This window comes from Cherax quadricarinatus, chromosome 80 (genome assembly GCF_038502225.1).
Source record: "Cherax quadricarinatus isolate ZL_2023a chromosome 80, ASM3850222v1, whole genome shotgun sequence".
NCBI classification, from domain to species: domain Eukaryota; kingdom Metazoa; phylum Arthropoda; class Malacostraca; order Decapoda; family Parastacidae; genus Cherax; species Cherax quadricarinatus.
In genome coordinates, this window is record NC_091371.1 from 15444324 (window position 1) to 15458858 (window position 14535).

At 45.0% G+C, this 14535-nt stretch overlaps 1 protein-coding gene across 1 annotated transcript in view; it reads left to right on the top strand.

Annotated features, from left to right (window-relative positions):
• Positions 1-11913, top strand: part of LOC128705100 (dynein assembly factor with WD repeat domains 1-like) — a 34227-nt gene extending 22314 nt beyond the window's left edge. The window contains exons 3-11 of the mRNA XM_070102236.1: positions 1280-1358; positions 2011-2211; positions 3608-3730; positions 4193-4380; positions 5126-5255; positions 6061-6220; positions 10130-10264; positions 10807-10899; positions 11743-11913. Of these exons, the coding sequence (XP_069958337.1) occupies positions 1280-1358; positions 2011-2211; positions 3608-3730; positions 4193-4380; positions 5126-5255; positions 6061-6220; positions 10130-10264; positions 10807-10899; positions 11743-11877 (1244 nt within the window). The 3' untranslated portion in view covers positions 11878-11913. The remainder of the gene's footprint in view (positions 1-1279; positions 1359-2010; positions 2212-3607; positions 3731-4192; positions 4381-5125; positions 5256-6060; positions 6221-10129; positions 10265-10806; positions 10900-11742) is intronic.
• Positions 11914-14535: the final 2622 nt, after the last annotated feature.

Below are 14535 nucleotides of genomic sequence, written 5' to 3' on the forward strand. Positions count from 1 at the left end.
ATATTTTGCACAAGCACTTTAGAGCGTAGTTTATATGTATACATCGTAGGCTATATTATGTATATTTAGCCTGGGATAACCTAATTAAGCGTGAGTCTAGGAGCAGCCTAACTCCAGATCCTTGACTCAAGAGCCTCTTCACTAGCCTTGAAATCATCAGTTCAAAATTTCACCCAACAGACCCCATAATAAGCGATATAAGTCAATATGTTTCAGTGTATCGTACCTTCTGGTCTGGGACCGCTGAGTCACCCCAAGAACTGACCGAAGGTTTGACGTGTTAAGAGAGGAAGGACATAAACGTGTGTTGGGTTAAGACAGCAGCTGCACGTCCTCCCCCTCGCATGGTCAGGGTGGTACTGACTCCACGGGTACTACTGCAGTAGACTAGATATTCAGGGCCACTACTACCCTCACTCGACTCACTCCTCTATCTGTTTATCTGTCTACCTATCTATGTATGTATGTGTGAGTCTATGTATGTATACATGAATACATCCTCTGAGATCGTATTAGCTCGGACATCCTCCTGTTTTCTGTAACTTTGCAAGCTCCTGATGATGTGTTGATTGCAACACGAAAGGCCTATCATTCTACTCCCCCCGTGGTTGTTTTGCATCCTGTATCACTCGCTTTACGATATTTTATTAATATATATATATATATATATATATATATATATATATATATATATATATATATATATATACATATATATATATATATATATATATATATATATATATATATATATATATATATATATATATATATATATATATATATATATATATATATATATATATATATATATATATCGTGCCGAATAGGCAGAACTTGCGATCTTGGCTTAAATAGCAACGCTCATCTTGCCATATAGGACAAGTGAAAATTTGTGTATGCAATAATTTCGCCAAAATCATTCTGAACCTAACGAAAAAAAATATATTTAGTTGGGTTAGGCTAAAATAAATTGTTCTTGTTATTATAAGGTTAGGTAAGTTTTCTAAGAATCTTTTGGTGCAAAATTAAAAATTTTTACATTAACATTAATGAAAAAATATATCTTTAAACTTATAAGAAAAAAATTCAGAAAGGACTTATTTTTAAATGAGTTCTTGCTAATTGACCAGTTTTAACATTTACCTTCACCCATCATTTACCCATCATTAACTCATCATCCACCTATCATTCACTCATCCTTCACCCACTATTCACCTAAAACCTATCATTGACCCGTCATCACTCACCCATCCTCACCTTCCCCCAACATCCACAGGGCTGACCTTCGAGTTGGCTGACCCTCAGGGTGGAGCACTCTGCCGTAGAGAGGTCAACCTACTCGACCTACGACCTGAGTGAGTAACCTCCCGTGAGTAACCTCTCAGTAGACCGTGAGCAGCCTCCTCTGTGAGTAACCTGAGTAAGCAGACTCACCCATGTCACTCGCTGCTGCTGCTGCTGCTGCTGGTGTTTTGTTCGTCAGGAAAATAAGTTTCCTGACTAGATTAATTTTTTTCCTTCAGACTACGTAATCGTGAGTGCTAAAATATTACCTGGGAATATTGTGTCATCTAAATTATTCAAATTTCGAACGATCAACTAGAAAATTGATTTTTTAATCAAACTGTTAAATTATTATTATTATTATTATTATTATTATTATTACTATTATCATTATCATTATTATTATTATTATTATTATTATTATTATTATTATTATTATTATCATTATTATTATTATTATTATTATTATTATTATTATTATTATTATTATCATCATTATTATTATTATTATTATTATTATTGTTGTTGTAATCATCTTTATTATTATTGTAATTATTATTCGTATTATTTTAATTATTATTATTATTATGATTGGTTATTATTATTATCATTTTCTTTGCTACAAATAGGTAACTAAATTAAAAATTACACGTCACACACACAACGTTTCCCTCTACGTAGAGCATCACACGCTGTTTCGAGCCTGTGGCTCACTTTCCACAGCTCCGACGTGTCAGAGGTGACGACAAAGGTGATGGTCCAGGAAGAGAGCTCCCTGGGTCAGCGAGAGCGCGTTGAGCGCCTGGTGGGTCGCCTCATACACGCCCTCCACGCCTCCACCCACCGCACCTACGCCCACGCTACCACCCTCCGCGCCCACATACTCCCTCTCACCAATGTTGCACTTAACAAGGACGCCACTCTGTGAGTGCTTGCTGTGTATTTACACTGAGATATATACACCACTCAGAGTATATACGCTGTATCTCTCTGTGTATATACACTGACAGATTTGTAGATGAATGGTTCAGAGAACCGACATGTTGATAAATTAGACACATGTGCAACTCTTGGGTATCTTTATTGAGGAAACGTTTCGCCACACAGTGGCTTCATCAGTCCATACATAGGAGAAACTTGAAGAACAGGAGGAGAATGAGGTAATCAGTCCCTCAACCTTGAGTCGATGTGTTCAGTCCATCAATCTTGACAGATACACACTTTTCATTGCATGTACACGGAGATATGTATATACACTTCTCAGTGTATATACATTGAGAGATGTTCAGCTTTAGGTGTGTGTGTGTGTGTGTGTGTGTGTGTGTGTGTGTGTGTGTGTGTGTGTGTGTGTGTGTGTGTGTGTTACTGACCACTAACAGAAAAACATTGCAACAGACCAGTACTAACAACAGACAGCACTAACAACAGACCATCAAAACAACAGACGATCACTAACGACAGACGATCACTAACAACAGACCAGCGCTAACAACAGATCATCACTAACAACAGACCAGCACTAACAACAGATCATCACTAACAACAGATCATCACTAACAACAGACCATCACTAACAACAGACCATCACTAACAACAGACCATCACTAACAACAGACCAGCACTAACAACAGATCATCACTAACAACAGACCAGTACTAACAACAGACCATCGCTAACAACAGACCATCACTAACAACAGACCAGCACTAACAACAGACCATCACTAACTACAGACCATCACTAACAACAGACCATCACTATCAACAGACCATCACTAACAACAGACCATCACTAACAACAGACAATCACTAACAATAGACCATCACTAACAACAGATCATCACTAACAACAGACCAGCACTAACAACAGACCGTCACTAACAACAGACCAGCACTAACAACAGATCATCACTAACAACATACCAGTACTAACAACAGACCATCGCTAACAACAGACCATCACTAACAACAGACCATCACTAACAACAGACCATCACTAACAACAGACCATCACTAACAACAGACCATCACTAACAACAGACCATCACTAACAACAGACCATCACTAACAACAGACCATCACTAACAACAGACCATCACTAACAACAGACCATCACTAACAACAGATCATCACTAACAACAGATCACTAACAACAGGCCAGCACTAACAACAGACCAGCACTAACAACAGACCATCACTAACAATAGACCATCACTGACAACAGACCATCACTAACAACAGACCATCACTGACAACAGACCATCACTAACAACAGACAATCACTAACAATAGACCATCACTAACAACAGTGTCTCCGTCAGGTGTGCGACAGGGAGTTACGACAGGGAGTGTAGGATCTGGAGGACTGCTGACGGAGGCGCTGAAGTCACTCTCAAAGGACATCAAGACATCGTTTTCGACGTCACCTTCGTGGGTAAACGCGAGTAGGTGTCTCCACCTACCCTCTGGCGTAGGTACCTGAGCTCCGCCTAGCTACCAGTGTGGTGAAGATGGCGCTCAAGTGTTTTCTGATTGTTTTGTGTTGATTCCGAGTTAGAATTTAACACTGATTCATGTTCAACTTCCTTTTTTTACATCTTTCTTCCTCCCTCACTCTCCTTCCTTCCTTCATCCTCCCATCCTCCCTCACCCTCTCTCGCTCTTCCTTACTCTCCCTCCCTCCTTTACCTTTCTTTCCTATTCCTCCCTCTCTTGCCCTCTCTCTCTCTCACCCTTTCCTCATTCTCCCTTCCTCCTTCACTCTTCCTCCACCACCCTTTCCTCATCCTCATTCTCTTACCCTCCCTCCCTCATTCTCCCTCCTTCTTCACCCTCCCTTGCTTTTCCTCCATCACCCTTCTTCCCCACACTCCTTCTCATACCCTCCCTCCCTCCCTCCCTCACAGTGAGTTGGTGTCGACCTGCAGCTTCGACGGGACGGTGCGTCTGTGGGAGACCTCGACGGGTTCCTGTGAATTACTACTAGCGGGCCACGAGGGGCCAGTGGTAGTAGTGGCCCCCATGCCCTCCTGTAGACACTCCCTCATCACCGGGGGCATGGATACCACCGCCAGGGTCTGGGACCTCAATATGGGTCAGTCAAACAAAAACATCAATAAAAAGGCCTAGCATGGGCCAGTAGGCCTTCTGCAGTGTGCCTCCGCACTTCATTTCTTCCTTATATCATAGTGCTCTTGTTTAAGACTCGTCTGCTGAAGAGGACCACAGATGAGGTCATTTTAACAATAGTCTGTGTGTGTGTGTGTGTGTGTGTGTGTGTGTGTGTGTGTGTGTGTGTGTGTGTGTGTGTGTGTGTGTCTGTCTGTCTGTCTGTCTGTCTGTCTGTCTGTCTGTCTGTATGTATATCATGTGTCTGTGTGTCTGTAAGTGCCATGAGTCTGTGTCATGTGTCTGTGTGTGCCATGTGTTTGTAAGTGTCTTGTGTCTGTAAGTGTCATATGTTTGTGTGTGTCATGTGTCTGTGCGTAAGTGTCATATGTCTGTGTGTCTGTGTGTATCTCTAGGAGTCATGTGTCTGTGCCATGTGTCCGTATGTCTGTAAGTGTAATGTGTCTGTGTGTCATGGATCTGTGTATCTATATGTCATAAAGTCTGTGTCATAAAGTCTGCGTATATCTGTATGTATCATAAGTGTGCGTATCTGTACGTGTCATAGGTCCGTGCCTATCTGTACGTGTTATAAGACTGTCCGAATCTGTACGTGTCAAGTCTGTGCGAATCTGTATACAGAAAATCTCTTAAGGGGAAACTGATGTAGGAAGAAAACGGAAAATCAACAGTCTGTTAAGCTATGGTCAGAGCTATTTTTTCCCCAACAGGTGAGTGCGTGTCAGAGCTGTCAGGACACAGGGGGGCAGTGGTGGGCGTGGGCGTCGACAGGTCAGGTCACGCCCTCTACACCGCCTCCTTCGACGGCTCTGTCAGGCTGTGGGACGCCCGCACCCGCGAGTGAGTCTAGAGTAGATAGATATCAGAGAAGATAGTTGTAGACTCAGTCAGCACCTTGTAGACTCAGTCAGCACCTTGTAGACTCAGTCAGCACCTTGTAGACTCAGTCAGCCCCTTGTAGACTCAGTCAGCACCTTGTAGACTCAGTCAGCCCCATGTAGACTCAGTCAGCCCCATGTAGACTCAGTCAGCCCCATGTAGACTCAGTCAGCGCCTTGTAGACTAAATAAGTAGCTTGAGGACTTAATGAGTAGATAAGCCTACTGGAGTAAGTAGGCCTCTATACAAAAATAATTTCCATTAACTAGAGTACTAGGCTCATTCGATCTATCTACCATAGTAACTAGGCTTCCATGACTTCTCTACCATAGTAACTAGGCTTCCATGACCTCTCTACCATAGTAACTAGGCTTCCATGACCTCTCTACCATAGTAACTAGGCTTCCATGACCTCTCTACCATAGTAACTAGGCTTCCATGACCTCTCTACCATAGTAACTAGGTTTCCATGACCTCTCTACCATAGTAACTAGGTTTCCATGACCTCTCTACCATAGTAACTAGGCTTCCATGACCTCTCTACCATAGTAACTAGGTTTCCATGACCTCTCTACCATAGTAACTAGGCTTCCATGACCTCTCTACCATAGTAACTAGGCTTCCATGACCTCTGTACCACATTAACTAACTTTCCATGACTTCTATATTGAAGAAATTAGGTCACCCTGACCGGTGTCGGGAAATTAATCACAATTTTGGCTAGGGAAAAAACTGGCGTAACTAGAACCTGATCGTCCTCTGCCAGGAGCCGGGAGACCCTGGAGGCACACCAGGGGGAGGTAAATGGCGCTGCGCTGAGCTGGTGTGGTAGATACCTGGCCTCCTGGGGAACTGACGCCTGTGTTTACCTGTGGGACCTGCGACACGCCCACACTGTCCTCCACACCCTTCACCACGACGCTGAGGTGCGTGTGTTGACGCCCACCACCCACGCCCATCATTTTGTCCACTACCACGCCTTCTCACCATGTAACTCTCATGTATCCCACCTAGCAACACACTGTGGGTGCTCCCACCTTACAGCAGCACACTATGGGTGCTCCACCTTACAGCAGCACACTGTGGGTACTCCCACCTTACAGCAGCACACTGTGGGTACTCCCACCTTACAGCAGCACACTGTGGGTACTCCCACTTTACAGCAGCACACTGTGGGTACTCCCACCTTACAGCAGCACACTGTGGGTACTCCCACCTTACAGCAGCACACTGTGGGTACTCCCACCTTACAGCAGCACACTGTGGGTACTCCCACTTTACAGCAGCACACTGTGGGTACTCCCACTTTACAGCAGCACACTGTGGGTACTCCACCTTACAGCAGCACACTGTGGGTACTCCCACTTTACAGCAGCACACTGTGGGTACTCCACCTTACAGCAGCACACTGTGGGTACTCCCACTTTACAGCAGCACACTGTGGGTACTCCCACTTTACAGCAGCACACTGTGGGTACTCCACCTTACAGCAGCACACTGTGGGTACTCCCACCTTACAGCAACACACTGTGGGTACTCCCACCTTACAGCAACACACTGTGGGTACTCCCACCTTACTGTGGGTACTCCCACCTTACAGCAGCACACTGTGGGTACTCCCACCTTACAGCAGCACACTGTGGGTACTCCCACCTTACAGCAGCACACTGTGGGTACTCCCACCTTACAGCAACACACTGTGGGTACTCCCACCTTACAGCAACACACTGTGGGTACTCCCACCTTACAGCAGCACACTGTGGGTACTCCCACCTTACAGCAGCACACTGTGGGTACTCCCACCTTACAGCAGCACACTGTGGGTACTCCCACCTTACAGCAGCACACTGTGGGTACTCCCACCTTACAGCAACACACTGTGGGTACTCCCACCTTACAGCAGCACACTGTGGGTACTCCCACCTTACAGCAACACACTGTGGGTACTCCCACCTTACAGCAACACACTGTGGGTACTCCCACCTTACAACAGCACACTGTGGGTACTCCCACCTTACAACAGCACACTGTGGGTGCTCCCACCTTACAACAGCACACTGTGGGTACTCCCACTTTACAGCACCACACTGTGGGTACTCCCACTTTACAGCACCACACTGTGGGTACTCCCACCTTACAGCAACACACTGAGGGTACTCCCACCTTACAACAGCACACTGTGGGTACTCCCACCTCACAGCAGCACACTGTGGGTACTCCCACCTTACAGCAGCACACTGTGGGTACTCCCACCTTACAGCAACACACTGTGGGTACTCCCACCTTACAGCAACACACTGTGGGTACTCCCACCTTACAGCACCACACTGTGGGTACTCCCACCTTACAGCAGCACACTGTGGGTACTCCCACCTTACAGCAACACACTGAGGGTACTCCCACCTTACAGCAACACACTGTGGGTACTCCCACCTTACAGCACCACACTGTGGGTACTCCCACTTTACAGCACCACACTGTGGGTACTCCCACCTTACAGCAACACACTGAGGGTACTCCCACCTTACAACAGCACACTGTGGGTACTCCCACCTTACAGCAACACACTGTGGGTACTCCCACCTTACAGCACCACACTGTGGGTACTCCCACCTTACAGCAGCACACTGTGGGTACTCCCACCTTACAGCAACACACTGTGGGTACTCCCACCTTACAGCACCACACTGTGGGTACTCCCACCTTACAGCAGCACACTGTGGGTACTCCCACCTTACAGCAGCACACTGTGGGTACTCCCACCTTACAGCAGCACACTGTGGGTACTCCCACCTCACAGCAGCACACTGTGGGTACTCCCACCTCACAGCAGCACACTGTGGGTACTCCCACCTTACAGCAACACACTGTGGGTACTCCCACCTTACAGCAGCACACTGTGGGTACTCCCACCTTACAGCAACACACTGAGGGTACTCCCACCTTACAACAGCACACTGTGGGTACTCCCACCTCACAGCAGCACACTGTGGGTACTCCCACCTTACAGCACCACACTGTGGGTACTCCCACCTTACAGCAGCACACTGTGGGTACTCCCACCTTACAGCAACACACTGTGGGTACTCCCACCTTACAGCACCACACTGTGGGTACTCCCACCTTACAGCAGCACACTGTGGGTACTCCCACCTTACAGCAGCACACTGTGGGTACTCCCACCTTACAGCAACACACTGTGGGTACTCCCACCTTACAGCAGCACACTGTGGGTACTCCCACCTTACAGCAACACACTGTGGGTACTCCCACCTTACAGCAGCACACTGTGGGTACTCCCACCTTACAGCAACACACTGTGGGTACTCCCACCTTACAGCAACACACTGTGGGTACTCCCACCTTACAGCAGCACACTGTGGGTACTCCCACCTTACAGCAGCACACTGTGGGTACTCCCACCTTACAGCAACACACTGTGGGTACTCCCACTTTACAGCAGCACACTGTGGGTACTCCCACCTCACAGCACCACACTGTGGGTACTCCCACCTCACAGCACCACACTGTGGGTACTCCCACCTCACAGCACCACACTGTGGGTACTCCCACCTCACAGCACCACACTGTGGGTACTCCCACTTTACAGCAGCACACTGTGGGTACTCCCACCTCACAGCACCACACTGTGGGTACTCCCACCTCACAGCACCACACTGTGGGTACTCCCACTTTACAGCACCACACTGTGGGTACTCCCACCTTACAGCACCACACTGTGGGTACTCCCACCTCACAGCACCACACTGTGGGTACTCCCACTTTACAGCACCACACTGTGGGTACTCCCACCTCACAGCACCACACTGTGGGTACTCCCACTTTACAGCAGCACACTGTGGGTACTCCCTCCTCACAGCACCACACTGTGGGTACTCCCACCTCACAGCACCACACTGTGGGTACTCCCACTTTACAGCACCACACTGTGGGTACTCCCACCTTACAGCACCACACTGTGGGTACTCCCACCTCACAGCACCACACTGTGGGTACTCCCACCTCACAGCACCACACTGTGGGTACTCCCACTTTACAGCACCACACTGTGGGTACTCCCACCTTACAGCACCACACTGTGGGTACTCCCACCTCACAGCACCACACTGTGGGTACTCCCACTTTACAGCACCACACTGTGGGTACTCCCACCTCACAGCACCACACTGTGGGTACTCCCACTTTACAGCAGCACACTGTGGGTACTCCCACCTCACAGCACCACACTGTGGGTACTCCCACCTCACAGCACCACACTGTGGGTACTCCCACTTTACAGCACCACACTGTGGGTACTCCCACCTTACAGCACCACACTGTGGGTACTCCCACCTCACAGCACCACACTGTGGGTACTCCCACCTCACAGCACCACACTGTGGGTACTCCCACTTTACAGCACCACACTGTGGGTACTCCCACCTTACAGCACCACACTGTGGGTACTCCCACCTCACAGCACCACACTGTGGGTACTCCCACCTCACAGCACCACACTGTGGGTACTCCCACTTTACAGCAGCACACTGTGGGTACTCCCACCTCACAGCACCACACTGTGGGTACTTTTTCATGGCAGTATTAAACAAAAAAAAAAACATATGGGACACTCTATGTTCTTCCTCTGTTCCATATTTACCATCTTTTTTATATATGCCAAGCTTTTATCAGGTCAGCTCTATGCAGAGCTCTATGTAGAGCCTTATCTTGAGATGGTAAAACACTACACAAGGCGATGGTAAAGCTTACACAGGATATAAGCTTGTTAGAGCCTTACAGTATGTTCCTATCTTGTGTTGATGGTCCCACCACAGGTGGTGTCGGGGGCGTGGGACAGCTGTGGGCGGCAGCTGGTGACAGGTGGGGTGGACAAGACCGCTAATGTGCTCCACCTGCCCACCCTCACTCATACACTCCAGCTGGATGACCATGGAGGAGAGGTCACCAAGGTCAGTAGGTCACTGTGATCATCAGTGGGTAGGTAGAGGGTTACCTATGGACACAGATCCTTATAAACCGGCGTTCTCACGACGTAGGTGACATAGAAAGTACCTATTGCTTTTAAAGTTATTCTGTTTGCCGTTCCTATTATAGTCTTTGCTGTTCCCATAAGACTCTTTGCCGTTCCCATTAGTCTTTGCCGTTCCCATTAGATTTTTTACCGGTCCCATTAGTCTTTGCCGTTCCCATTATATTCATTCAGGCAGATGACGTTTCCCACTCTATTGGTGGACGAAGGATCGAGCCTTCATCATTTTCCGCACTGAATGACTCAGAAGGATGTATAATACAAGCCGTGTATAATGCAGCGATGTTGTGTGTATTAATAATTTTGTTATCTCGATAAATTTGTTGTATTTTTTTGTATTACGGTGTAATTAAGCGTAGAGCGTTGCAGCGTTGTTGTATTACGTTGTATCGAGGTGTGTTTGAATGTAACGTCATCCAACCTTGTTGTATTACGTTGTATTGATGTATAGACGGTCCACAGGTGGCCTTCAACGCAGCTGGGACGCGAGTCATCACTGCTGGTGAGGACGGTTACCTGAGGCTGTGGGACGCTCACGATGGACGCTGTGTTCAGGTGGGTGTCTGCTACCTAGCTGAGGTTAATTTGGGTTAAGCTCCAGCTCTTGGGCCCGATTTATGGCATAGCTGCTTCAAATATGTCTGTTATGTGTGTGTGTGTGTGTGTGTGTGTGTGTGTGTGTGTGTGTACTCACCTAATTGTGGTTGCAGGGGTCGAGACTCAGCTCCTGGTCCCGCCTCTTCACTGATCGCTACTAGGTCCTCTCCCTCTCTGCTTCCTGAGCTTTGTCATACCTCTTCTTAAAACTATGTATGGTTCCTGCCTCCACTACTTCACTTGCTAGGCTATTCCACTTCCTGACGACTCTATGACTGAAGAAATACTTCCTAACGTCCCTGTGACTCGTCTGAGTCTTCAGCTTCCAGTTGTGACCCCTGTGTGTGTGTGTGTGGAAGGAGTTTGTTGCTGAATATATATATATATATATATATATATATATATATATATATATATATATATATATATATATATATATATATATATATATATTGTGTGTGTGTAGTGGTTACTAGTTGTTAAAGGCACTTATCGATAGACACTTGGCCTGTTGTGTGTGTGTGAGTGTGTGTGTGTGTGTGTGTGTGTGTGTGTGTGTGTGTGTGTGTGTGTGAGAAAGAGAGAGAGAGAGAGAGAGAGAGAGAGACAGACAGAGAGACAGAGAGAGAGACAGAGAGAGAGACAGAGACAGAGACAGACAGAGACAGAGACAGAGAGAGAGAGAGACAGAGAGAGACAGAGACAGAGACAGAGACAGAGACAGAGACAGAGACAGAGAGAGAGAGAGGGAGAGAGAGAGAGATGCTAACCCCACAGCCTCCCTAACATCTCCTGACGCAGGAGGAGCGAGGCCATGACGAAGAGATCTTCTCCCTGGCAGTGAGTTACACTGGTGACGTCTTAGTGACGGGCAGCCGCGACAACACCTGCGTCATCTGGCGTCACGCCCACCGTCACGACCCACCAGAGAAGTAAAAAACCCACCTGCGTCACCTGTGACGCAAAGTTGCCCACGTGCGTCATCTGAATCACAAAATACCCACGTGCGTCATATATATATATATATATATATATATATATATATATATATATATATATATATATATATATATATATATATATATATATATATATATATATATATATATATATATATATATGTTATATCTTCGAAATTGGTCATCCTGTGTTATTTAAATATTGTAAGAGCATGTGTTCATCACTTAATATTATAGCGCGAAAGTCCCCGTTTATAGCTAAAATAGAGACTTTCGGCGTTATATTATTATCTGTTAATATATGAAAAATACCATGGTATTATCACTATTATTGTTATTACTATTATTGTTATTATCACTATTATTGTTATTACTATTATTGTTATTATCACTATTATCGTTATTATCACTATTATTGTTATTATCACTATTATCGTTATCAATATTATTGTTATTATCACTATTATCGTTATTATCACTATTATTGTTATTATCACTATTATCGTTATTATCACTATTTTGTAATTATCACTATTATTTTACTATTATGTTTAGGTAGGATATCTTGTGTATATAGAGTTTAAGTCTCGGAACCATCCGGTGAATTGTTCGTGTAGCAGGAGATTCTGACTCAGAAAGTTTAGTTTCTCAAGTAAGCCACCAGTCGAGAATCGAAGTATTAGAAGAACAATTTCAAAGAGTTGATCTTGAAAGTGAATCAGATAGATTAAGACCCGTTTTGGCCTCTAGTAAAGTATATGAAGTACTGCAGGGTGCAGCCGCTGTTCGGCATTCCTATTATTGGTCAGCCTGTCCCTCACCAAGGTGCACGTCTAAAGGAATATCCACATACCGCCAGTTCAATTCCCTCATTTTCGATACCATCGGGGCATATTTCTCAAAGTCAGTTTGAGAAATTAGAGAGACTATTTATTTTACAGACTGCTCAAATTGAGGCTCAGCGTAAATTAAATTAAGACGACTTTCAAAGGGAAACGCTCCGCTATATAAGACAACAACAACAAGGAAATGTGAGTGAAAGATGTACTGAATCCTCAAATGATTCTTTCAATATACAAAAAGCTGCATCTATGGTTCCAAGATTTAATGAAGGAGATTTAGATACTTATTTTGAAGTCTTTGAGAATCAAGCACGTGCTATGAGCTGGCCCCGACAACACTGGTAAAGCTCCAAGTTGTACGGCTACGTTACCTTTTGAGAAAAATGTGGATTATGATTCCATTAAGAAGGCTATCCTAAAGGCTTATGATCTCCTCCCAGTAAGTTATCAAAAAACCTTTAGAGCATTAAAACGCCAGCCAACTCAGTCGTATGTAGATTTTGCACGTGAAAAGAAAATCGCTTTTGAGAGATGGTGTAGAGCTTCTAACTGTAAATCTATGGAAAGTCTTTCCCAATTGATCCTGCATGAGGATTTCTATAATAATTTACCAGAAGACTTGCATAGGTATTTGATTAGTTGCCCCATAGTAAATATACTAGAAACAGCCTCGCTCGCCGATAATTATGAAATATCTCAACAATTGATTGGCGAAACAAAAAGTAAGGAAACAGTAACTAAATATGCCCCTAAGAAAGGACGATCCAATCTTACAGAGATGCGTCGCATACAGAATCCTTACCAGACCTCCTATGATGCCTCCACTAATAAATTTAGATCTAACTCTAGGAAAAGTTCAAAACCACTAAGGCATAACAGTGAGTTGAACTGCACTTATTGTAATAAGAAAGGGCATGTAAGGAAATACTGTTATTGGCTAGAGAGGGATACCAGGAACGAGCGACTTCGTTTCCCAACTCAGGTAATATCTTCATCGACAACTCAAAAGAAACTGAACCCTAGTACCGAACAAGGTTCACAAGAACGAATCAGTAGTCATTCCAGATGACTCAATACTAGAGCTGTTTCAGAAAAAGATATTCACTCAGCTATGAGTCTCTACTTTGCTAAAGTGAAAGTTGGAATAGACGAGACTCAATTAGTTGAAATTAATTCCTTCCGTGATACTGGAAGTTATTTAACATTGTTGAAGCAGGACATACTTCCCGTAAGTGATATGACTCGCACAAAGCTAGATGTCTTATTAGAAGCCTATGGAGGCGCCATTATAAGAGTGCCTCTTCACAGGATATACATCCAAACACCAACCTATACTGGCTTTGTGTCGGTAGGTATATCCAGTGAAACTTTTCCTATTCAGGGCGTTGACTTACTCATAGGCAATGATCTAGACTATCCGGGTATAAGCCGAGAACCTCTAGTTATTGATAATTCTACTGACATTAACTATGCCATAGAAGCTCGAAAAGAGGCTCCTACCTTATTTCCTCTCAATGTTATAACTAGAGCAATGTCTAGAGCGCCTCAAAATCCTTTATCAACTGAAGTCCTAAGTGAAGGCGAAGATTTAGGTCTCGATTTATTGTTCAGTCGATCCTTACAACCCGGATCTTCAAATCTGAAATATTCTATGATCGGCCCTTTTCAAGATTCTGATATTAAAATGCTATCGAAAGAAGATTTAATAAGGGATCAGTTCCTTGATCCATCCCTAGAGAAATTACGAGAGATAGCTATTACAGAAGACGACGCCCAAGACCTGGAAAATTGTT